We start from the raw sequence: 21,056 nt of genomic DNA on the forward strand, positions 1-21,056 counted from the left end.
GTGCACAGAGAAAATATGTCTTCTTGACAAGGAAAGACAACTGGTTCCTAGACTCTCTACTCCTTTGGATAGCTTTGGTAACATGGGAGAGATGTCATACAGGAGTTTTATCTAACTGATGGTGAAGTGGCCCAGAGAAACAAACAAGGGCTTTGAAGGGAGATGATTAGCTAACTTCTGAGCGTCAGTCTGTGTATTTATGAAATGGGGAGCACACCTATGCTGCATTGAGAAATTGTTGAGATAAAAGGAGATAATGTATTTCTGCACAGTGCCTGGCACAAGGCAGGCCTTCAACAAATGGCATCAATGATTATTAAAAAGAAAACTGAACTAAGTTCTAGGTCCAGCTCCATCACTTACTAGCCACGTGACAAAGCCACTAAAAATTTCTGTACCCCAGCTTCTTCATGTGTAAAATGGGAATCATACAGATTACCGAAAGTTGTTTTGATAACAAAATAATGCACAAAAATTGCAAAAAGTAAAAAGAACCCCACAAAATTATTCACTTGACAACTCTCAGAAACAATACAGGCCTCAGCACTAACGGTGAAGAAAGACCTACTTGCTCAGAGTTCAGATTTCATCTAGGCTGTGACTGCCATCCCTCTTCCATCCCCAAGAGTTGGTTGGGTTCAAGCTCCTCACCTTGGCCAACTGAATGAGCGTGTCCAGAACATGTCTGCAGACAACAGGAGCAGCCTGGGGGTGGATGTGGACAGTGGAGCCACTGCTTGCATGTTTCTCGGTATGTTTGCGACCCCCTGAACGTTGAATCTGGAATATATTAGTCCTGCAGCCTAGGGCTGCGTCCATAGATACTGAGAGCCAGGAAAGCTGGTTGGAGCTCTTAGACTCCATCTTGTGTAGGAGGTCCAGGGGCCGGTGTTCATGGCTGCTTGACCCACAGCTCTTGCTTGACTTTTTGCCCTTCTCCTCACTTGAGGAGAGCTTGGGTGTTTCAATGCACAGCTCACTCTCACTGCTACGCTGCAAAATGGACAGCAGGCTGCGGATGACCCAGTGGCGAGTCTGGGCATGGTAGCAGAGATTTCTCAGTACTCGGTGTAGACGGCTTGTATTAAGCTTTGGCTCATCCACGAAAAGTAGGACCAGGAGACAGGATAGGGCTTCGTGGTCCAGGAGGAGTCGTCCTCGGAGGCGGAGGAGAGTGTCTACATTACTGCCAGAAGGCCTAGAACAGAGCATAGTTTCTGGGTAACACGTAGCTAGAATGCTGGGATTAGGTAAAAGGCCTGGGTAAGGGGGATGAGCTGCATACCTCCAAGGAGGCATAAGAAGAAGTGCCTAAGTCTAAGGGCTCTTAATAATAAGAGCTGCCCTCTTGTGTGCCCACTGGGTACCAAGCACTCTACAATGTCCATACCAGCTGGTACGGGGCTGCTGAGAAAACTAAAGAATTGCCCATTTTTGAGGTGATGAACAAGAGGCTCAAATAGGTTAAGTGACTTGCTTACATCACACGATGTCTGTATCATCAATTGGTAAAATTGGATTGCACTTGAAGTCTTAAAAATAATGTTTATTTCTGCCTTCTCTAGACTACTAGGGGGTTGCCTGCCTGCCTCATAGAGACTGATCACTCCCTTTACATTTTGGCATGTTGGGTACAGTCTGCTTCAGCCTGGGTAGTAATGAACTCCTCTTCTTCTGTGGCCTAGATATTATAATCTCTAGGCAAATGGCTTTCCTTATACCACAACCTGCTGCCAGCCTGCCTTACTTTGTGATTATGGTTTACAGTAGCTATACCAACCCCAAAGTGTGGCTTTCTGAAGGCGAGTCCAAAGATTTGGCTCCCCACTCATTCAAGGCAACAGCTAGAGAGGTCACCGAGTCTCTCTATCTGTAAATTAAGGACGTTGGACTGGCAGTATATGGGAGAGATGATATGGCAAGGTGAAAAAAGACAAAGGTACCTGTTATGGCTGCTGCTACCCCCCATTTGAAAGGTGCCGCCCCTCTGCACAGCAAGGCGAGTGTACTGAACTCCACGGTTGCCACTGAGGCGACTGGTGAAAGCTGGAAGAAAAGAAATAGGAAACTGAAACTAGGGAGGCGGGTAGTATGCCGGGTCCGAGTAACACAAAGGGCAACAACAGAGCCTTGTGTATACAAATTCAAACATTTCAGAGCCCTCCCACTTGCCTCCCTCTGTACCCGGGCTTCGGAGAATGGCAGAGAGTGCAGAGGTGCTACTGTGGCCAAAGAGCCGCTCATGCATGAGTTGTCGCTGCCGGGCTTCTTGTTCTCGCCTCAGGGCTTGAGCCTCAGCTGCAATGTCAGGTGGCATCACAGCCAACACGCTATCCTCCATGTCCTCTAGGACACTACGGCGCAGGTCTGAGGGTAGGGTCTGGATGAAGGTCACAGGGTCCATGGGGGTGTCTGAACTAGCATTCTGTGCCAGTTCCCGTCGCTGTTGCTCAGCTCTTTGCTGTGCCAACACCTATAGAGCAGAAGATGTCAATGGGGCACACCCACAACCAGGCAGCCTGGTCCCACCAGCTCCCTGCTCACATACTTCCTCTTGGATAGCTGGAGGCAGGGCGGCCAAGAACTCAGGGCTCACTTCAGTCACACCAGGATTCCCCACCACTGCAGGAGCTGAGTTATTTGCTGAAGGGGCAGTCCGAGTTGGTGGACGAATGCCCAGCTGGTTCTGCAGGACTTCCCGGCGAATGTCATCAGGCAGAGCAGCCAGGAAAGAGGGGTCCACACCTTCGGGTAGACTGATACCTGAGGGGAGGTGCAAGATGTGAAGGAACTCACACCTCTACCGATGCTTAAGATGCACTTGAGTAAAGAAACTCAGGGCCTTACTTGTGGGAAATGAGCTTTGTTTGTCCTCACTGCACACAAAAGACAGAGGACACACAGAAGGCCCACTCACCTTCCCTAGGCTCAGAATAGCACTTGTTATATGCCAGATTCTGTGTGTACACTGTCACTTAATCTTTATAAAGACCCTACAATGTAACTATTATTACTGCCTCATTATCAATGAGAATCAGAGAAGTTAAGTGATGCCCCCAGGTTCTGAAGGTAGGTCGCTGCAGAGGGAGGAACCTGAGCTAAGATCTGTTTGACTCCAAAGCCTGGGCTCATCCTATCATGCGGCATTAACACACCCTTACCGCTAAGTCCTCCTCCCATGTGTATGCCACCTTCCAAATGGAACCGTTTGACTGGTGGGCCATTTCCATGCCAAAGGCTACAAGAAGCCTAAACAACCCCTGGGTGGCCTGAGCACACATGGAGCTCACCTGCAAGGGGATCTTCTTCTTCACTGCTTGTTGAAGGCAGTGGCTCTTCTAGGATTCCCCGGGAATCTGCTCCAGAAATGGCCACAGCAGAATCTCTGGTGGAAGAACTCTCAGAGGATGCAGGGGGAGAGCTGAAAAAAATAAATTTCAGGTTGTTTTTTGTATTAATGCTTTCCTATTTAGAAAACACGCCTACAATATCCCTTTCTCATAGAAGCTATGTTGACCTCCCTAGTGCACCAAGTGTATGCAGTAGCTAACAAGTCTACATGTGGCTTGAAAGACCCGCCATCACATCCTGCCCTCTTCTTGCTCTGTACACAATACTTACCTGTCCTCAGGGGGTGGGGCAGGTTCCCCTGACCCATCACCCCTGCCTTGCACTTCTGTGACAACTGGTGGGGCATCCCCAGGAGTGGAGCTGCCTACTGTGGGCTGCTCAGAACTGCCAGCTGCTGAGGTGTCACCCACAGCTTCCTCTAGGGTACAGGAAGCCAGGCTACTGGTGTCCATGGGAGAGCCTTCCAGTTGACTGCTTACAGCTGTCAGTGCATCAGAATCTTCAGCTCTCTCTGGGGAAAGAGAGGCTAGGAGGAAGTCACATGGAGAGGTTAGATCTCTGCCTAGAAGAGGGGGCTGAATTAAGATGCAGCCAGATTAAGGGAGCCTGTCACTTTCAGATTCCCTGCAGGCAACATTTATACATGCGTGTTGGTACTGTTTATCTAAATAAACAATGTTCCTTGAAGGAAAAAACTCCTACACCTTAAGACTTTTCCAGAGCACATCATAGGCAGCATGGTATACAGCAGGAATAGTAATTAGGTTTCAATTCATCCTGTTGGAACACTGCCGAGAAGAACTTTGAGGCCCCATTTTAAACCAGTGGGAAACAGTGCCATGATATAAATGGTGTCTGCCAGGATGGGAGAGCTATATGTGTGTGGGGTCAGATGCTTGCCATCCCTGAAGGATACTGAAGCAGAGCAAGCTTTAAAATCACCCAGATCTGGATTTTAATCTCAGCTCAACCACTTAATGAGTGATCTTGGGCTAATATTTCATGTGAGTTTCAGTTTATTCATGGAAATAACACTGCCTACTTTAGAGGGTTGTTTCTACATGCTCTTCTGACTGAGCCACCCAGGTGTCCCAGGAGGGTTGTTTGATTACCTCAATAAACTGCTGGCATCATCACTTGTATCATTAGACACTCAGATATATTATCACTTGAAGACACAGAGAAGAAACCTCAACTTTAGGAAAGCTAATGTGCAAGGTGAGAACATACTCTTTGAGAATTTGAGCTTCTATTATTTCTCTAAGAAAAGTAAAGAGAAACTACAAAGATGCCCATTCTCCACCCCTATAACCTCCTGCCCCCCCCCCCCCCCCCCCGGCAAAACCTTGAAATTCTACTCACTTATAGTGGGAGCTGGGGACAACTCCATCTGAGTCGTTTCTGCTTCTCCACTTGGCCTTGTGGGACCTAGTTCCTCTGGCTCTACGGGCATCAATAGCTGTGTAGAGCTTGCCCCTTCACCAGCTGGGGATTGCAGCTCTTGAGGAATGTCTCCCAAGGCTGGTGGGGGTGGGAGTGTTTGTTGTTGTGAGGGCTGCAGAGCGACAAGGGTCTCCTTGGACTCAGATGTTGCTGCATCGGTTGAAGATGGGGTTGTTGGGTAGCTGTCAGGCATAGGAGTCCCATCTTTCTCGGAAAGAATGACAATGGGGGTGTTAAGGGGCAATCAGCCAAGAACCCAGGGAACCACTTAATCAGCACAAGTGGCCTGACAAGTACCCCTGCCCACCCCCGGGCTATGACCGTTCCTAGGAACAGCTTGTGGCTGGTCTGGTATACCCAGGATGAGGGCTAAGGCACAGTGCTATCTTAGTCTCTCAGAAATGGAGATCTGAATCTTTGTAGATCCTAAGAATTAAATCTTTCTGTGTCCTGGGTGGAAGGGGAAAGAGTTCAAGTCACTTTATAATGATGTTTGCCTCACCCTAAATATCACCTATTCCCTTCCACCTCCCTTTTTTTCCCCCGGTCCTGATTATCCAAGGAATATCTACAACTCTGATGGAGGCAACAGTGCCAAGACTAAGTATGAATATGCCACACACCAGGGAAAGTAGTAAGTTGTATAGTTATCTTCTAATTGGGGCCTAAAATCCCTACCCCACAACAATACAACTTACTACCTCACCCCGGCATGAGCAGAATCCTCTAGCAAGGGCAGCAGGCAAAAGGCCATTTTTCCTGATGACAGACCTTTTCAAAGACCTTTCTTTCATTAAAGGGACCAGGACACCTACCACCCACTTTCACTGCTTTAAAAAAAATACAATAGTCTTTAGTATAATCATTTTGCAACTCAAATGCCAAAGGAGACAGAAGGTATAGGAAAGCAGAGGAAAATTCTGAGGAGATGGGGTGGGGGAGACCTAATACCACACGGACCAGTTACTAGAATCATGAAATAGCTACTGACATTAAGATTAGAAGGAGGAATACAAAACGTACAGCAGTAATACCATTTAACCCACAGAGCTACCTTCCCCAAAAGCAGATTGCTCAAGATAATATCTGTATTAGACTTTTAGATTCCAGACCCACAAAGTTTATACAAAAAGGAAAAAATAAGAAGAGACTAACATAGGATTACCAACTTTTAGTTTAGCCAAATAAAAAAGAATCCCGTCAATATCACTTAATAAAAATATTTTGATACCAAAGACCTAGAAAGGACATAATTTCTTTAAATCGAATAAATTTAGCTTTCTGAAAAACTCATTAATCCCTCTTTAGTTTTTTTTTAAATAAAGCTTCCTTACTTTTTAAATTTAAAAAAAAATTTTTAAATGTTTATTTATTTTTGAGACAGAGAGAGACAGAAAGCAAGCAGGGAAGGGGCAGAGAGAGAGAGAGAAAGAATTGGAAGCTGGCTCCGGGCTCTGAGCTGTCAGCACAGAGCCTGATGTATGGCTTGAACTCGTGAACTGCAAGATCATGACCTGAGCCAAAGTCAGACGCTTAATTGACTGAGCCACCTAGGCACCCCTGAATTTTTTTTTAATGTTTATTTTTGAGAGAGAGAAAGAGAGAGCATGAGTTAGGGGAGGATCAAAGAGAGAGGGAGACACAGAATCCGAAGCACACTCCAGGCTATCAGCACAGAGCCTGACACAGGGCTCGAACCCACAGACCATGAGATCACGACCTGAGCAGAAGTTGGACACTTAACCGACTGAGGCGCCCCAATCCCTCTTTACTTTATTCATTTCCACTAAGGACTGGCATTTGGGAACTACCGCCATCAGGTATTCTCATGAAGCACCACACCATGGTGGTCACCAAAGGGGGCAGGACACATGGCCTTGCTATACATGCCAGAATGCAGCACAGCAAGATCAGAGCGAGAACCTGAACAGAGCACGTCGGAGGGGAAGTGTACCACCGTGGGAAAGACAGTAGACTGTATAGTTATCTCCAAGATGGGGTATGACCCTAAAACTATACAATCTACTACCTCATCCCACAGAGCACCAGTGTTCATTCATCTTCAGCCCACCTGGGCCAGCTACTTGGGTCAGGAAAAAGAGCCAACCAATTAGCAAGAAGGTAAAAAGGCAGGTAGAGTTACCTGAGAGGTTCTGTTCGGTGGAGTCACTGGTCTTAGATGCAGTACACTGGAAAGAGAAGAGACAGACCCATGTGGGACTTTGCAAGCACATTAAGATAGGGGTCAACTATAATAGCCACCAGTTCCAACATAAGCCACCTAGGAGTTCAATGACCTGGATGAAGATGAGCACTTTAGTGAGCAAATGTATCTCCAATTTCTCTAATACATACTTGTGTTCAAGGATGGCTTGGGGACAGGGGGGACTTCCAGAGGGCTGACTGAAGAGTGAGCTGGGCTTGGCATAGGACATGACCTAAACACAATTGTGAGGCCAGCAAGAATTTCTTAAAGTTTCACCTCTCTTTATTTCCCTTCCTTGGGCTCATTTTGTCTACTCCAGCTTCTTAAATCATATACCAGGCTTACTGATTTTCTATCCCTTTTCACATGTTTGAAACAATGTTATTGTTTATATCAAGCAAAACTTCCATACAAAGTTATTTGTTAGATCAAGCTTGTTATCCTAACTGAACATTTTGATATCCTTAACCTAATACCTTAACTGCTGAATGGGACATAATAGTCTTTCAACTCAAGTCTTTTAATTTCTTTGTATTTCTGTTAGCTTTTACTTCATATATTTTAAAGCTAATATTGTTTAAAGTCCCCAAAACTTCTAAACCAGTAGCTTCTTTCTAAATCAAAATGAAAAATCAAGCCTTAGAAATGACATGTGGTTATGGGGTTCAGGGAAGGAACATTTCCTGATCTGAAGCCGAAACGTAAGCCTAACTTATTTAAATGATGGAATGGGGCCATCTTGGTAAGGTTGCCCCCACACTTGTTAAGTCAGTCCTCAGAGAGTGAAGTGGAATTGAACCCCCAAGAGCATGGGCATAATCAAATTCATTCTTCTAATCTAGCTGCAGTCACTGAAGGTAAAGATTACACAGTGTGACTGGTAAGTCAGGAGACACTCTGGTTCTTTCTCCAGTTTTCCCCAGTGAGAGACAATGGAGAAATAATTTTCCCTCTGGGTTTGAATTCTTTTTCCTAAAAAACATGTGAATGTATGGTGAATTTGGAATGAATCATTTCTCAAGTTCAATGTGAACATCCCAGGATTCTTCAATGACTGGTGCTATGTGTATGCCAAAACCACATGAAAGTAAAGGCAGACATAACCAAAGATGAATCCTCCCAGCCCTTGCAAATCACCTGTGCACTCTGATCTCTGTTCTCCTTATCTTCTTTGCCTTTGTCAGTTATCTTTGTTTCTTCCTCAGCCAACTGTTTCCTCCGTTTCTCCCGCCTTTCTTCCAGCTCCTCATCCCTCAGGAATTCCAGGTGATTGACAATGGGCACTTTAACAACTGGATCACAGAAACAAAGATCAGAGGTTACTCAGGGGAGGTGAGGAAGGAAACCAAGAGGCAGAGCTTGTGGCCAGAGAATGAGGGCAACATTCTCCCATGCACTCATCCTAGCTGTGGAAGGCTCACTACTGCTCAGATAACCAAGCTACCACATACCTGAAACACAGTCATGCATGCTCTCAGCATCAAGAACTTTGCATTCCTCTGTCCAGCGGGTTAGGGCTGTGGGGATGCTGGACAGGGTCCCTGTGAGGGAACAAAAGAGAATGAGATTCCTGGCCTGGTCACATGTCATCTGATGCAAAAATTGCCTTATTTTTCTAACAAGACCCAATGTCTTATCACAAGGTTTGGCACATCACAGGTATCCAGAGATAGTAAAAGTTTTGACCTTGGCTAAATTATCAAGTGGTTCTGCCCCTATAATATGTGGTTTCTCTAGGCAGGGCAGATAATGCTCTCCTTTCCCTCAGCAGGGAAAAAGTAGAAGGCGAAAAACTCTATGTATCCTCCCTTTTCACCAAACTTGCCTGCTTGACTGGTAGCTGTGCTCTGGTCATGGAAAAAGTCATCCAGCAGCTCATCATCAGATCTGGCAATAATGTGGACATCATCGTTGCCCACCAGGAGGCGGGCTCGGCCTCGGCTTTGTAGGGGAAGGCTGCTGCTCAGCTGAAGGATGTCAGCAGCAGCAGAAGGACCAAGCAACCTGTAGGGTGATGGTGGAGTGCCATGGTCACTGTAATCCATAGGGGTCTTGCAACTGTTGTTGTGATCCTTTCTGTAACCTCTAGGAAATGCTTAATGCTATTATAGACTTGATCATACTTAAGCATAAATCTTTTTTTTTTTAAAGTCTTATTTATTTAGGTAAATCTCCACACCCAATGCAGGGCTCTAACTCAAGACCCTGAGATCAAGAGTCGAATGCTCCTCCGCCTGAGCCAGCCAGGTGCCCCACTAAGCATAAATCTTAGTTTTCTAACCATTCCATCTGTCTGTGAACTTTATTTGGGTTGAGGTCACATATTATTCCATAGTTCCTTGTACAGTGAGTGTCACTGATAACTCCAGGAATTGTGTTAGGATAGAATATCTCTCTTGTATACCCACTGTTGCCTATACATGGATTATTATGTCTTTTCTTCTCACTACACTCTAAACCTGAAGGCAGAAATCCCATCATGTCTATATTTAAAGTGCTTGGCATATGAAATGATTCATTGACTGTTGAATGCATACATAGGACACTGAAGCAAAAAGATACAATCTGGTATTCTCCAGAAGGCTGCAAATATAACCCAAAAAGAAATGAGACAAATGTAACTCACCTCTGGAGTATAAGAGGAGGGTTGGGCTGGCGATTCCCAGGGTAATGAACATGAATGGTGTGGCCTGTATTGGCTGTCAGCTGCCTTAGGGTTCTCTGACTGCGCCCGATGCCCTGGGTGAGACGTGTTGTGGAGGAGCCACTGCCCAGCGTCAGAGAACTGTGGTCTGCATGGCGTACCATCAGTGGGTGAGTGGTAGGGATATTTCCTGGGGATGGGGGGATGTCTGCTGCAAGGACAATATGTAAAGGGGTCAGTGTCAAAAAGAAATTTCTTCCAAGGTTGTTCAACCAGAGCCATGTCTCCTGGGCCTTACTTCCTCACACGGAAACCTGAGCTTTGTCCTTTCTCCCTCATTCCCATACCTCATGTATAATCACTGACACTACCATAGCTTATGCCACCATCTCTTACCTAGATATTGCAACAGTCTCCTAACTAGTACCTTCTCCCAATCCATTTTCCACACTACAGCCACAGTGATGCTTTTAGACCCCTCAGAAACATGCTACTCCCTCCACCTTGAAGACTCCAATCCTCTCCCCCTTCTTTATACTTGCTCTTTTGTTTTTGACCCAGATGTCACTTGCTCAGATTCTACAGATTGGCTATTGTTTACTCTGGGCTTTCTTACCATACTACAGTGTAATGCCTGCTTACTTATGATTCCTAATAGACCATAAGCTCCTTTGAGGGAAAGGGACCATTTTCTTTTTCACTGCTGTATTCTTAGTACCTAGGAAATAGTAGGCATCCTCAAACATTTGTTCAATTTGATTTACTAAATGAAGGGAGGCTCAACGTAAGGAAGACTGACAGAAATCACAAAAATGTAAAAAAAAAAAAAAATCACAGAATAGAAGGCACCTTGAAAATTATGTAATACAACCCATTTTCAAAAAAAACCTTTTCATTTACAGGTGACAAACTGAGGCTCAAAGAGGTAAGAGACTACTTGGCCAAGACAACAGACCAGCACAGTTCAGTATTTTCTGCTATACCATGCTTGTGATTTGGGGTCAAGACCTGCCTTCTCAAGACAGCTTGATTTTAAGAACTAGATGCTAAAAGTGAACTTTGACGTTGATAGAGAAGGAAAGAGATTCACTCTCTCCTCCGAAAAGATGCGTCCTTGATGAACAGAGTGAATGTGCTCAAATCTACTCCCCAATGCCAAGCTCAAAGGTGTTCATTCAAACTCTCAAGATCCAGTGTTACAGACATAAGAATTGATTGCCCTGTCACTGTAGTGTGCACATGGGTGCGTGATGCAGTCAGCCTTGGTCTCACTTAAAAAAAAAAAATTCAAGCAAATCATCAAGTTGTCCAGGCTCTAAAATGGCTGCCTGTTTACTGAGGTGGAGAGAACAAAAAGCAGCCTCTCACAATTCTTTCTTCTAAGTATACATTTATTGAGAGAGATGGATTCAGATATCCCTTGCCCCAGGAAGTCAGCATAGGAAAAGAAGTGCTGTCTGTATCAGATTGATAGCTGCTCTGGTTCACTGCTTGGTTTACCCTAAAGAAGGGTATAAGAATCAAGAGATAAAACCCAGCTGAGCCCCTGTATCTTACTAGCACTGGAGAACATGTTGTCAAACTCAATGATGAGATCATCCTCCCGGTCAAAGCGCTCAAATCGGACCAAGGGAGAAGCGTTCATATCAGGGTAATCCTCATCCAATTCCATTTCAGAGCCATCGTCGTCATCGTCTTCATCTCCCTCTTCACCTTCATCATCCTCCTTAAGGGGAAAATAGGAGATGGAGAATTGCTGGAGGTAAGGGTTTTCTGAAGTCTGATGTCATGGCCACATTTGCACATGAGGGAGGGAGGCGCTGAGGCTAGCAACCCAGGCTGTTGGTTTTCTCCAGCTCTGTGTTCCCATGGAAGAGGTTGTCTGAACCAACCCAAACACAGTCCCCCCTCACCTGATCATCTTCCTCATCTTCCTCCTCCTCCTCCTCTTCATCCTGACTATCATCCTCATCCTCGTTACTGCCACTGCTGTCCTCTTCCTGAGTGTGCTCCTCCTCATCCTCAGGGTCCAGGATATTCATGGAATCTAAAACAAAGGGAGCACATTGGAGGACTATACTGAGCAGCTAGCAAACAGGCTACTGTGGCAGGCCGGCAGATTGAGTGGGAAGGCGATGGGGTATCTGACTCTAGGAGAGGAAGAACCAGATCTGGGGTGATGTACAGACTTAGTGAGCCAGCCCTGATTTCCTGAGAGTGCCAATCAATGCATCAACACGCTGAGCAGGGTGGCTGAATGTGGAGGCTGGCTATAGGGTGGTGCTTCAGGAGCCATGGTCTAGGACTTGGCCAAGTCTGCTGGTGCCCCCTTGCCTTTCCAGCTCTACTTTGCTATTGACTGCATCCTGTTGGTAAGAGGGAATCTGGAGCGATGATAGCAGGTGGGTGAGAAGAAAGCGAACCAAGTAAGAAGTGACAAACTTTTGGGTAAGCAGTAACATGTTATTTGAAAAACTGGCTGAGTATAAAGTGGATGATATATGTCAGCGCATGCAGACAGATGCTTCCTTATTCTGCACATGTGGGCAGCTGCCTCCAGGAAAACCCTAGTGTAGTGTCTGTCAGACGTGCAGGGCAAGAAGGGAGGCCTTTCTGGCCTCGGCACTCTCACCTTCTCGGTTGGCCTGCAAGGTGGAAGCTTGGCTGAGGTTGGAAGGAGCTTCATCCATCAGCACGTCCTCTTGTGATTCATCCTCTCCACTTCTGCTCACTGAAGGTTACAGAGCAGAGCCTTCACTGAACAACAGAGGACTTCCCTTTCCAGATTGGGTGCGTCTAAAGTAGCTATGTACACCCAGCAGATATCCACTTTTTTTTTTTTGGATGAGGGAGAAGACCTAAGTTCTCTGCTGTCGACTAGCTAAGTGAGCTTGGCCAGTCACTTTACCTGTCTGAGTCTCAGTTTCCTCATCTGTAAAATGGGATGATCACATCTGCTCTGCCAATCCCACTAATTGTGAAACCACAGAGGATAATGGGTGTGAAAAGTCTTGTCAAATTTAAGAATACATGTCTACTTCCGTTTATCCTTTGATTTCCTTCATCAATAAAATAAAAACAAGTAACACATAGACCCTTGGAGCCAGGTGACAGTAGGGTACCTTTGCCGTTTTCCGTTTGAGTTGTAAAAACGGGCCACCCTTAGGGAATGATCACACTTTTTACACTACTGAGACTCAGAGGCGGAAAGCCCCTGGATTTTGCTAAAGAACTGCAAGGAAAGCACTTTCTCACCCTACAGGCTCTACAGCCTCCTCTAGGATAACATGAATAAAAAACACTCTTGATGTGCCTGATGTATCATTTATACTGATGGCCACCCCCTCCACCTCCCCCACATAGGCAACACTTCAGATCCGCCACAGGTCTGTAGATGGTTTGTGAATTTCTCATCTGTAAGATCGTTAACATCAAGACAAGCAGCAATCTAGGCTGGCTATGAGCCCTTAGGCAGAGCTGAGCAAGCAGATGATGAGAAAAAGGGTCCTCCCAAGAGAGACTGAGGCAAAGGTAAAGGCTATACTCAGTTCTGGGGCTCTCACCTATAATTGTACTGTTCCCAGATCCGCCATCCCTCTCAAGCAACTCATCTATCAGGTCCTCCAGCTCATTCTCAACCTGGAGAGAAATAGAACATATATATGGATGTACACAAGTCTATCATTGCGCTAGCACGGAAACCCTAAAAAAAGCCAGCAAGGGAGTACATATTTCCAGGATAACGTGTGACAGAGAATGTTGCATAAACACCACACATTTGGTGCTAAGAGCACAGAAACTACCATGTGCTGTCAATCCACACTCAGACTGTCCTTCAAATGGGTTCATCCCAGTTATCTCAGACCAGGCGAGTCTTTATACTATCCAGAAATACATGCAGATCTCCTCAGAGCTAGCAGCTTAGGACTGTACGCCCCATTTCTTACAACTGCTACCAGCTCCAGAAATTACAATGCTTTCTTTAGGGTCTTTAGAAAATAGTTGTTTGAATGCTCCAGTGAGACCTGGTGCTATAGGCACAACAGTGATATTAAGGAGTTTCCATTAATGACCAGCGCCAAATAAATCAAAGACCTTGGGCCCAAAGGGCTCAGGCCAGTTTTCTACATCCACATTTCACCTGTGCCTAAGTCTGGGATTCCTGCTGGGATCCATTCCATTTTATAGTACATGGATGGCATCCTGGCCTTATCCCCACCTCTCATTTAATACAACTCAAACACATTTACTGAACATCTACTAAGCATATCATCTGTGCTCCTGTGCAAAGCAGACAGCACTGAGGCAAGGATCTAAGGTACTCACCCACCCACACCACTTGGGGATTCTGTTTAGCGCCGCAAAAGGGGTATGCTGGGTGATCTGCCTCCCTACCTGCATCTCTTGTGAACTGAGCACCTCAGGCTGCCCAGCAATCACCACTGAGTCGGTTTCAGCCTCCCCATCCATGATATCCCCATCTGCCACCTCTGTCTGAGTGACATCATGATCCTCCTCCTGCACTTCTGCTTCCCCAGGCTCGCCTGAAACAATCAACCAACCAGCAAAATAATCAAAGGGTGCCTATATGCAGGGCACCATGAGGCAAGCATGGAAGACAGTAAGATCCCTTCCCTGGGCAAGTTTACAAGTTCTCAGAGAAAAAATGAATGGGTGACAAAGGAAAAGACAAGGCTACGTGTGAGGATAGCCAAATAAGGCTGCAATTTTAAGGAATTCTTTGTGGGGCAGATTCCCACGCCACTATGACAGATCTCTAGAAGGCCAGCAATTTCCCAGGGAAACAATACCAAGCCAGAAGAGTTGTGATGTCATGCCCATAAAGTAACTATGCCCACCCAGCCTGCTCTCCAGTCCATTGGCTCTAATTCCCTACCTGGGTCCTGCTGGTTGCTATTGGAGTCCTGAGCAGCTCCTTGGGCATCCTGCTCAGACTTGCTCTTGCTAGAAGCACTCTTGCTGCCAAAAAGGCTACTAGGCTGGTTCACAATCCGGGAAAGTGTTTCCAAAGGCTTCAAAGCAGCATTGACTGTGTTGGCCATGTTTGGACTGAGGTAAAGATACAGAGACGGACTTAGCACAGAAACCTGCACTAAAAGGAACCAAGGCTTATCAGAGTAACAACTGATTCCAGGGGATGGGGCATGGAGGGTACAAGGTGAGCCTGGAACATCTTGTTGTGCCAGAAGGCTTTAAAAAATTGATGGGGTCATTACCACAGGCCAAATCTGAGAATAAAAAATAATGACGGTAGTGGATTATACCATATTAAATATAAAAAGAAATTGCAGCCACAGGGATACAAACATAAGCAGAAGGAAATCTTCATTATAAAAGAATGCCTGCTAATAAATAGGAATGAGAAAATCAGAAATCCTCACTTTTCGAACAGCAATGTAAGCAATCCAGGCAGGGATCACCAATAAATGCTAACCTACTGAGTTAAAAATCTTCAGGGCATAAGATATTCATATAATCTTCATATGAACTCAAAGCATCACCCATAAAACATTTATTAAGTACAAAAGGGAAAGCTAATGCTTATATGATCAAACTTAGCATCACCAATAATGGGACAAATTAGCATTATGTGTCTCCTGATGTGATGCACCAAGGGCGAATATCACCCATGTAGTATTCATGCCAGAAGTTTAACCTGAACCTAGCCATAAGGAAGCAATTAGACAAATCCAGGTTATGGAATATTCTATGAGACATTTGGTGCCTTCCAGATTCTTCAAAATAGTCAACTGTCATAAAAAAACAAGATACACATGACATCAGATGCAATTAGTGATGCTCACTGGATGCTGGATTAAAACGCTCTCTCCCAAGCTATAAAGACATACTTGGAATAAGTGGGGATATTGGAATATGAACTACATGTTGAATCCTATTATGTAATGGTAAAATTTCTTAGATGTGACGATATTCTAGCCACGTATAGGAATGTTTATTCTTAGGAGACACATGCTAAAGTATTCAGAGGTTAAGCATCATGTTGTCTGCAACGAACTTCAAATGACTTTGCTCCTAAAAGGGGGAAGGAGAGGAGGAACTAAAGCAAATAGGACAGAATGATAACCACTGGTTAATTTACATGAAACATATGGTGCTCATTACACTGTGAGTCTAAAATTTTTAAATGTTTTAAAAAAATTAATGAGTTTCGGGGCGCCTGGGTGGCGCAGTCGGTTAAGCGTCCGACTTCAGCCAGGTCACGATCTCGCGGTCCGTGAGTTCGAGCCCCGCGTCAGGCTCTGGGCTGATGGCTCAGAGCCTGGAGCCTGTTTCCGATTCTGTGTCTCCCTCTCTCTCTGCCCCTCCCCCGTTCATGCTCTGTCTCTTGCTGTCCCAAAAATAAATAAACGTGGAAAAAAAAAAATTAATGAGTTTGTATCAAGAGGACAAAAATCAACTTGAAGAGGCCCCATGGGCCAAAGGTGTAATGGAAAAGAATAATGACTGCAGAGATCCAAATAATTCAATCACTGGCTTAAAAAAAATCAATAAAAATAGAAAAACCAGAGAAAAGTTGCATTTGAGGTGGTGATTAAATCTGTTTTGACTTTACTCTAAAAATTAGTGACTTAAGGAAAAAAATTAAGTTTTTATCCTGCCTCTTAAGTAGGAACTGTATTTCAGGGTAACCAGACTCTCCCCCTTGAACTGGGGCTGTCACAGAAAAATGCCAGCTAATAATGTCAAAGGAATGACAGAAATTAGAAAAGTCATTGATAATCCCCAAAAAAACTGACACAGGAAAGGATTATCAGTTGGTGTTAAGATCATTAATTAGGTATACGGCTGATAGGAAACCAGACATTTATATAGCACCAAAACAGTAATATAGGCTACTTTCTAGTAAGAAGGGGGGAAATTTAACAGTACTCTACTATAGAGTAAGTCAATTTTATCATGATTATTAATGACAGTTCAAAGAGATGTGTCTCCCCATGATGGAATATGAGATACACCTCATTTATGATATATCCTAACCAATAATTTCAAATTGCTCCATTAAGCCTCTAGCTCTAATTAGAAGTTAACAGAAAACAGGGAGTAAAGGAACAAGTTAAATGACACTGCAAGGAACCAAATGGACCAAATCTAGAAGGCAAAACATTCAGCACGACAGCAGGCCTGGTCACCTTAACAAGTTAGTGTCATTAGCAGAAATAAAATGAAAATTAAAAAATTAATTAAGATTCTGTGTTAGAATAACAGATTCAGAGGATATAGCTAGATGTAATGCAAGGTCTGTAACTAGATTCTGGTTCAGACAAAAATTCCTGAATATGGATTTGGGTGTTATACATGATGAAAATTTACTTACAAAAGCAAGGTAGAGATTTATAACTGGAAAAACAAAAAACCCTAATCCAACCTAGGTTATACAACAGCATATATAATATCATTTTAGTAAAAAATACATTTTGTATGTATATGAAAAAACCATTGAAGAATGTAATAAAGTAACAGTGATATCTGGTGGTAGAAACCCAGTATCTACTTTTGCTCATCTGCATTTTTCATGACATACATATAATCTTATAATAAAAGGTTACTTTTAATTAAGATGGGGGAATCTTGGGGAAGAAATTACTGATACAGTCCAACTCTTGAGTTTGAAGCAAATGAGAAAACTAAGGTCTAAAGAAAGGCAAGTGCCTTGCTTAAAAACCACAATACTAAGAAGTCAGGTTCCCACCTATACCCAAACTTTTCCTATCACACCAGTGGCTCACTACTGATTCTGGTGAGGATACATGAAACACATGCAAATGAAGAAATAAAAGCAGCATGATTAAAGAGAGGGCAAAAGCCTGCAGCTGGAGTTCAGGAATAATTTTACCTGGACAGGTCCAGGCTATGAGGCACTCTTGCCAGGTCATTAACCAGTCCTTTCTTCAGGAAGAGTCGAATAATGTTGTTCATGCCATTGTGCTGGGTCTTGGCTGTGGCACTGCTGTAGAAGCTGGACGTTGAGGGGCAGGACTCCATGATAGTACTGATGATACACATCACTGCTTGAAGCCTGGGAGAGAAGTTTGACACCTCTATCATATGAATACTGCCCATTCTTAGGAGTCTTAAACTAACCGGCCTCAGATAACCCTCCTGGTGCCCTGTGTTTCCTTCTGGAAGTAACATTTAAACAGGTGAGAGCTCACTCCCTGAGTGGTAGCATTCTTAATTTTCTTTACACATAATTTAAAAAATAAGACTGAATAATCTGCTCAATTTCTTGAAGATATCAGAACTATAATGACAACATCCCTTTGTTCTAAGTTGTTTACCCTCCTCCAAATGTAATCAGTTCTCTAGGTATTTTGAGGCACTAGAACTATTTGAGAGGACCAGAGAATATACAGTGCCAGTGTGACCAGAACTCTTGTTCAAGTACTAGGAATCCCACAGGCCAAGAATGGAGTAAGGAGATGCTACTGATTATCAGCACTAGGTCAGGCATGGGTTTTACCTGGCATGTTTCTCTGTACTCTCAGCCATAGCCAGTGCCCGTCCCAGAGCTGCTTTTACTTCATTCACAAGGGCTACTTGGGCATCTGTGCCACTCCCTGCAGCAGCTAGGCTTGCGAGGAATAGGCGGGCCAGGGCAGGTGTGTCCTTGTCTTCTGCATTCTGGGTATGTGGGAGGAGGTGGTCCAGAACAAAGGCTAGCACACTGCAGTCCTGAAAAATCATTAATTCGGACATTTACTCACAAGCATAATTATGCCATATTGTTTGCACATCAACAAGGTACACATACACAAAGTTGATCCTTCAAGTCACCCAGTCAGTGATTATTAGGTCCACTTTATAGATGAGAAAACCAAGGTTTGAAAGTACAAACTAAGTGAGCAAATCCAGATTTTATGCTTTTAAACTCCACTCATTTCTCACTAGTTTACACATTTTCATTTACAGGTCACTTGATATTTCTCAAAACATTTTTATGTGTGGTATTTAAAAGAACTGTTCACAGTAAACCTATAGAACAGTTAAGGCAAGTTCAGTATTTTCCCATTCTGACAGATGGGTAATATGAGGCCCAAAGAAACAGGGCCTGTGCAAAGAACTTAACCAATGGCAAGGATTCAAATCTTGTTCATAATTAAGTGCTATAATGCCTTCATGTATTCAATTAAGTTGTAATGTTTACTGATACCTATAATGTGCTAAGGACCCTAGGCTAAAAATAGGCATTTAAAAGAGAAACAGCACAGCCACAGATAGATATGCAAAAATATTTAAAGCAAAGTAAATAGCAAAAAAAGGCCCAACAAGGGAAAGAAATTACGTGAGACTTGTTCCTTCTAACAAGGACTTCTGTCCTGATAATTCTTTATATTAGAAAGAAACTTAGTTCTATTGTCATTTAAGCAGATATTGGATCAAAATTTTGGAGTTAATTAGAAAGGATGGCTGTATAACACTGAATGTACCAAATGCCACTCAATGGCACACTTTAAAATGCTTGATTTTATGTAAATTTTGCCTCAATAAAAACTGCATTGAAGAATTCTAGAGTCTGGAAAATTAGATATGGTGGCTAGGTTAAGATGGAACTATTAGAAATAAAAATTCCCCAGTACTGAATAAAATACAAAATTGTGTAAATATGTTATGTAACATTATTAGTAAAAACTGGAAAAAAAGCTTTTTTGCAATTTGGGAAAGCAGGGTGATGTAGTAAAAGACTTGCATTTATAACCAGAGACCTGGATTCCAATTCTAATCCTGTTACTCTGCAGTTTGGCCTTGAACAAGTTACTAACCTTTCTGAGCCTTCTCTACTTCTCTATTAAGGGGAGCAATACCAACAACCTTCTAGTGCTGAGGTAAGGATTAATCAACAGTATTTGTAAATCACCTAGGAGTACCCAGTACCACAAGGTCATGTGACACATAATAGATACTTAATAAATTTGCAATTAAATGTCTTATTCCACAAGGAATGCTTATATTAACTACAACTGGCATAATGAGTAAAAGCTTTGAAATAAAAGCTTAATATATATTTAGTATACATAACTCCACAAAGGACTTGTATGTAGAATATGTAAAAAATTCAGTAGAGAACAAGAATATAAGACTTGGACACCTCACAGGAGAATATCCAAATAGCCAATACAGAAAAGGATATTTTAACCATAATGCAAAATCTAGTGGATTTGTAGTAATCCACTAGAACAGCTAAAATGAAAAATAAGAAAATACCAAGTGTTGGCAAGGAGGTATGGCAAGCATACCATATGCTGTGCTTGGTAATAATATAAATGGACACAACCACTCTGGAAAACTTTTGGTGCCATTTGCTAAAGCTGAAGAGACCAGCAATTCTACTCCTTAGGCATGTTAACACCTAACAGAAACACTTAATCCAGTTTATCTTTGAATAACACGGATTTGAACTGTGTGGGTCCACTTATATGCAGATTTTTTTTCAATATATTGGTGCCATACTGTAAATACATTTTCTCTACCTTACAATTTTTTTTTACTGAAACCATTAGCAAGTCTTTATTTCCCTTACTGCCTGTTCACTTGGAATTAAATAGTTTTGATTGTTTTTTTCTATTTAATTAAAAAAAATTGTGAACAAGCAAATTTGTATTTAAGAGTTTCAGCTCAAAGTTGCAACAATCTAAGAATTAGTGATCCAAGCAGAAATTACAATTTTATTTTTTCTCAGGGGTAATAACATTTTTCTCCCTCTAATATATGTAACCATACAAAATATGTGTTAATGGAGTGTTTATGATATTGGTAAAGTTTCTGGTCAACAGGAGGATATTAGTAAAATATTTGGGGGAGTCAACAGTTTATGCAGATTTTCAACTACATACGTGAGGAGAGGGGAAGGAGGTGTCAGCACCCTTAATATCCCTGCGTTGTTCGAGAGTCAACTGTATACGTTCACCAAGACATATATAAGAATGGACTGTAGCAACACTACTTTCAATACCTGTAAAATGGAAAACTACCCAATTGTCTATTAGCACTAGAATGGACAAGACTGTGTTACATTCACACAATGGAATCTTATACAGCAAATAAACTACTACCACACACAAAAATGGATATTGCAAACAAAGGAATATACACTGTATGATTCTATTTATATAAAGTGCAAAACCAATCTATGACAACAGAACTCAAGATAATGGTTGACATTATGGAAGTTTAAAAGGGAGGGGGAGCTGTAGAAAGGCATGAAGGGGTAAGCTTTTGTGGAGTTTTTAATGTTTTAATTTGGGTAATAGTCACCCAAGAAAAACTAACGGCTCATTCAGGAATTGCATATTTTTGTATGTATTTTAAAAAACTCAGATTACAGTAAAACTAGCTTAAAAATGGCAGCTGATTTCATATTCTTTGCCTGCA

At 43.1% G+C, this 21,056-nt stretch overlaps 1 protein-coding gene across 10 annotated transcripts in view; it reads right to left on the minus strand.

Annotated features, from left to right (window-relative positions):
* The window catches only part of HUWE1 (HECT, UBA and WWE domain containing E3 ubiquitin protein ligase 1), a 172,458-nt gene that overhangs the window by 12,816 nt on the left and 138,586 nt on the right, over window positions 1-21,056 (minus strand). For 7 of the 10 annotated variants that reach the window (XM_030306191.1, XM_030306192.1, XM_030306196.2 and 4 more), the window contains 20 exons: window positions 18,148-18,359; window positions 17,521-17,703; window positions 14,542-14,714; window positions 14,040-14,188; window positions 13,208-13,283; window positions 12,277-12,375; window positions 11,558-11,691; window positions 11,202-11,370; window positions 9,627-9,855; window positions 8,826-9,004; window positions 8,452-8,541; window positions 8,138-8,292; window positions 6,938-6,983; window positions 4,714-4,998; window positions 3,622-3,877; window positions 3,291-3,421; window positions 2,549-2,763; window positions 2,185-2,473; window positions 1,944-2,046; window positions 652-1,198 (listed from right to left, as the gene is read on the minus strand). In XM_030306191.1, the coding sequence (XP_030162051.1) occupies window positions 652-1,198; window positions 1,944-2,046; window positions 2,185-2,473; window positions 2,549-2,763; window positions 3,291-3,421; window positions 3,622-3,877; window positions 4,714-4,998; window positions 6,938-6,983; window positions 8,138-8,292; window positions 8,452-8,541; window positions 8,826-9,004; window positions 9,627-9,855; window positions 11,202-11,370; window positions 11,558-11,691; window positions 12,277-12,375; window positions 13,208-13,283; window positions 14,040-14,188; window positions 14,542-14,714; window positions 17,521-17,703; window positions 18,148-18,359 (3,720 nt within the window). The remainder of the gene's footprint in view (window positions 1-651; window positions 1,199-1,943; window positions 2,047-2,184; window positions 2,474-2,548; window positions 2,764-3,290; window positions 3,422-3,621; window positions 3,878-4,713; window positions 4,999-6,937; window positions 6,984-8,137; window positions 8,293-8,451; window positions 8,542-8,825; window positions 9,005-9,626; window positions 9,856-11,201; window positions 11,371-11,557; window positions 11,692-12,276; window positions 12,376-13,207; window positions 13,284-14,039; window positions 14,189-14,541; window positions 14,715-17,520; window positions 17,704-18,147; window positions 18,360-21,056) is intronic. The other 3 variants (XM_030306194.1, XM_030306199.1, XM_030306200.1) reach the window with 3 other exon arrangements.

This window comes from Lynx canadensis, chromosome X, assembly GCF_007474595.2.
Source record: "Lynx canadensis isolate LIC74 chromosome X, mLynCan4.pri.v2, whole genome shotgun sequence".
NCBI lineage: Eukaryota > Metazoa > Chordata > Mammalia > Carnivora > Felidae > Lynx > Lynx canadensis.